Source organism: Odontesthes bonariensis, chromosome 19 (genome assembly GCF_027942865.1).
Source record: "Odontesthes bonariensis isolate fOdoBon6 chromosome 19, fOdoBon6.hap1, whole genome shotgun sequence".
Taxonomy (NCBI): Eukaryota; Metazoa; Chordata; class Actinopteri; order Atheriniformes; family Atherinopsidae; genus Odontesthes; species Odontesthes bonariensis.
In genome coordinates this window covers 13,594,488-13,598,895 of record NC_134524.1, presented here as the reverse complement: position 1 = coordinate 13,598,895, position 4,408 = coordinate 13,594,488, and the positions used below count along the sequence as shown (strand labels likewise).

At 37.0% G+C, this 4,408-nt stretch overlaps 1 protein-coding gene across 1 annotated transcript; it reads right to left on the bottom strand.

Annotated features, from left to right (window-relative positions):
* Nucleotides 1-393: 393 nt before the first annotated feature.
* LOC142369075 (G2/M phase-specific E3 ubiquitin-protein ligase-like) lies at nucleotides 394-3,955 on the bottom strand. Its single transcript, XM_075451314.1, has 9 exons — nucleotides 3,548-3,955; nucleotides 3,406-3,439; nucleotides 3,181-3,248; nucleotides 2,809-2,892; nucleotides 2,413-2,723; nucleotides 2,139-2,320; nucleotides 1,693-1,865; nucleotides 1,102-1,316; nucleotides 394-1,003 (listed from the first exon to the last, which is right to left on the bottom strand). The coding sequence occupies exons 1-9, from the start codon at nucleotides 3,607-3,609 to the stop codon at nucleotides 768-770; spliced, it is 1,365 nt and encodes a 454-aa protein (XP_075307429.1). The 5' UTR covers nucleotides 3,610-3,955; the 3' UTR covers nucleotides 394-767.
* Between the last annotated feature and the right edge of the window lie 453 nt (nucleotides 3,956-4,408).

The window sequence follows — 4,408 nt, the reverse complement described above, 5'->3', positions numbered from 1 at the left end:
GATGGAACACACATACTATCAGACCTGTTAAGCAGTCTCGTTGTCCGTCTGGTAAACCAGATGTCATGTACTACCTGCCTCACAGGTTTGTTTTTATGTGATATGTCTTTAAAAAATATATATATTTGTCAAATTAACGTGTAGTTACTGCCTGTAGTTAAATTATTTTGCCTGTTGAGTAGCTTTCACAATATTTTTCCCCAGCAATGAATATTCAGTCATGTATTCATCTCATGCTACCCATTACTCTAATAATCTCTACTAAGCAGTGTGACAGTTGTTTATTTTCACATTTCAAGTACAATTCAGTAATAAAACTGGCTATAACATAAAACAATACAAGTTGCCAGTTGACTGAAAAAAACTAAATATATATATGAACTGACGTACAGTGCATATGTAACCCCCAGGTTCGGTGGAAATGACTGTGGGTTCACATTCTCACAGGAGGAATTTGGCCAGTTTAGAACAGAGACAACCTGCAGTCCATGTGGCGATGACCATCTCCAGGCACACTTTGAGGACTTACAGAGACGGAGTGGTCTGATGCAGCCATTAACATGGGAGTCCTGTGTGGAAAACTACATAAGACTGAAGAACATGGCTGATATGTAATGTGAGTGCAACATTCAGTCTTTGTATCAAACAACCAAAACAAAGTACCACAGCTTTCATGGAACAACTTTCAAAATGGACTCTGCAACTGTAAACATTATAGGTCAACAGCCTAATTTTTCTTTTCTGATACCATACTTGAAATTCCAATTTCAATGGAGTCCAAAACCAGGGGAGTTTTGTATCCCAAAGTCCATGTCTGTTTGAAACTCATCATATGTCTTGGACATTGGTATTTTGATTGTGTTCGCACAGGTGCTGCTGACCGGAAACCGAGATGTTGACTGAAAAATCAGTTTGGGTTGTGGCTGAATTCCAGAGGGAGGCAGTGTGTTTAATCCTGTGGCAAACATCAGGATGTCCGGGAGAGAGAGCCCTGTTTGTTGTTCTGAAAAAAGGAGAAGTATTGAGTTAAGTTAAACATTACAATACGACTGATATAAACAGAAAATGGTAAAAATAATAAATGTTCTAATAAAAATAAACCTTCTGTGCCAAGGAGATAGTCTCTCCAGAATCCTAGTACTCTGGTTTCTTCATGCCGTCTTGTGCTGCCCTTTTCACTGAGCTGAACCTCAAAGATTTCCTGTAGTGTTGCAGATGTCAGCTTCTCTGCACTTGCGCACATGAAGGGCCTGAATACAGATGCATGCTGCTCCAAAGCGTACATGACACCCAGTGTCGAAAGCCCATCCTTGAATCTAGAAAACAATTAGAGCAATCATCACCTCAATGATGCTGGCAATGGAAGCATTTTAAAGGAGCAGTTCCATCCACCATACATGAACATGATTTGGCAGTACATTTAATCTTCTAATCTTTTACACCAAGTGATCTTGCATATTCACCCAGAGTCTGAAACTGACTCGCGCGCCAAATGGTCACTGAAAGTTTTGACAGCTACACAAATTTAAAATTTTTTGTTGACTTGAGTGAAGTAATTCTACCAGCCTCTTGCTCATTTGGCTGATGACTACTGTTACATTCTGACCCTGTATTCATCTCTTTGACTAATATATGACTTGAAAAAAAAAATTAATGAACATCTTTAACTTTGTTCAAATTAGGGAGACATACCTTTGTATTGAGAAATAGTTGCGGTAAATTTTGTACCACCGCATAAAATCTTTTATCATCTTCTTTTTGTCATCCACAATAACAGGGTAATGAAAGCAACCAGCAATCAGCAAGATGTTGGAATGTCTTTCAACTGCTGAATGTAGTTCATCTAATGTAGCTGCATTGGATATCTAGGGCAGAGAACAATGAGCGTAAACGGAAAGCAATATGCTGACACACTCCCATGTGAGGCAATTTATTTAAAAAAAAAAAAAACGACATACCTACTGAATATCAGATTTTTTGTATTCTGCCATTTAGAATTGTCTTTTGTGAAGACATTTTTTATAGTAACAAAACATGTTCGAAAAAAGTTGATATGGGCATAATTAAATATTAGACATTTAAAAAAAAAATAATACTTTACTTGACTGAAGTAGTTGTTGTTAATAATACCAACCTACCTCAAGCAGGGAAGCTCTCATGGTGTCATCAGTGATATCTTCAATCTTGGCTTCAATGTCAGTGGTTGTTCCTGTGAGGAACTGGTAAAACGTCTCTGCCAAGAAGCGAGGACCTGGACCACCATGAACGATGGAAGTAGCAATCATCTTCCCAGCAAGGAAGTATTCATCATCTTTCGCAGCTGTAGATTTTTTTTGTCAAATTAGAACTACATTTACATCAGTTGCCGCATTCTCATGAAGAAGATGCTGAAACTCGAAATAAGGTCATTACCTTTACTGTCAAGTGTGATAAATTTCCTGTCCTCTGGTCCATCAAAGATTCTGCGTGTTCTTAGGCAGTTCATAAGAAGGGTCAGGAACTCACGCTTGGGACCACCATTGTCAAGTCCATCCTCAGCTTGTCCCTCATCGTCAGTGAACCTCACTAATATTTCATTGGATGGGTCAAATGAAGCACGTTTGAAGCCTCGGACCGCTCCGTCCCAAACATTGCCTCTATTGATATTGAACCTGCTGTGAGACGTTTGTGTAGTCTTTGCATAGAGCTCTGAAATAATGTCTGCAGCAGTCTTATGGTCTGTGCTGTAAAAGAAAATGTGGTGTATTATTATTTCAAAGAATAAAGGCACAAATAAGATTTAGAAAAATACTAATTAGTAATTACTACCTTTCCTCTGCACAGTGCTCCATATGTTCCTCTGGCTCTGAGTCACTGTCAACTATGATAGGTGCATACACATTTGTGTAGTTGCTGTATTGAGAGGACAGTTGAGTAAATATTTTCAAATTTATATCTAATGAATGATCTTTAAAAAGAATATTGGGTTTAGAACAGATAATACCAGTATGTTTGGCATATGTATGTATGTATATATATATATATATATATATGCCAAAATATATTTAAAAAAAAAGGTATGAATATCCCAAAATACTTGTGGGATTTTTTTTCCTTGGTTTGTAAGTAGTGACTTCCATTTAGAAATGTAAAAATGTAAAAAGCAAATCTGTAAAGGTTGTAACCATCAACACAGCTTACCTATAGTAGTTTTTGTTGTGGTCCTGGGTGGATTTGAGAAGTTCCTGGACTTTGGTTTGTCCTCCATCCTAATTTAACCGAAGAAATTACTGCAGTTAATGTAATGACAGTGCCACTGGCTTAGTAACTATAATAGTACACATTACATTTTGAGTGATTAGCTTGGAGAATTCATGAAAATATGTTCACACATTCAACATTTAAGTAGATGAATTCAAGTCTTACTTGATCAGAGCCTGGTTGTGTGTGTCTGAAAGGTCTGGAAATAAAAAAAAACTAAATAATTAAGTAGCTGCACTGTGCGTTGCACTGTCTGAGCAACAAAATATGAAGTGGACAATGTTTTGTTTGTCGTTTTGTATTTTACTCATTCAGAATGTTCTCCATTCTTGGACTGCTAGCATTATCTGGACCATCCCACAACTGCATACAACATAGAAATGACAGATTTCATCAAACGAAAATATCAATTCACTTCACTTAACGTGTAATGCCATACAGATGATAACTGACCAAGGTGTCAGAAAGTGGACTGTCTCCAGATGGCAACCGAACATGGACAACACTGTCATCGTCACTTGAAGAATGTCCACTGTAACCTAAATGCAATAATTATCTTGATTGTTACGGGTATGAAGTTGAATTGCATTAATCTCCCCAGTTTTACCTGTGAGTAAAGGTTATTTTGAATCCTTGAATCTTCAATATCTATCAACCATAAATACTTAATTAAAATTCACTACATAAATTTGGTGAAATGGTAGAATCATATGGTATCCCCTTTTGCTTTCAAACTTTGTATTGTGGCACAATAAACCCACATTGTAGTAAGAAAAAGACTGTATTGGAAATACAAGCCTAAAGTGGGCCTAAAGGGCTTTCTGATATTTATACTGATGACACACAAGTTAAACCTGGAAGTTAAAAGAATCATGACTGGAATGTATCTTGGTCTGAGAATCATATGTAGGTGTAAAAATGTGATATTTAAATCTAACATATAACAAAGTTGAGCTTAAAACAAGAGTGAAGATGTGTCAGAAGCACTTACAGCTGTTTGCAAAGTCCCTAACAGTGCAAATGTAAAAAGTAATTCTTTGGTAGGACTTTCCAATCTCCTCTTTGTACTTCTGCACTGTGAAAGGGGTGTCAGATCCCGGGATGTTTATAACTTTTTTAGCATCAGGATACAACAAAACATAAGCACAATCTTCCATATCCTGGTTGA

Bases quoted from the DNA above. Each gene is read 5' to 3' on its own strand.
- LOC142369075 (XM_075451314.1), bottom strand. From the start codon at position 3,609: ATGCAGTTGTGGGATGGTCCAGATAATGCTAGCAGTCCAAGAATGGAG. The intron at 2,893-3,180 runs GTAAGCTGTGTT...CTCTCAATACAG, and splicing joins CACAACAAAAACTACTATAG to CAACTACACAAATGTGTATG. The intron at 1,866-2,138 runs GTAGGTTGGTAT...TCTCTGCCCTAG, and splicing joins TGAGAGCTTCCCTGCTTGAG to ATATCCAATGCAGCTACATT.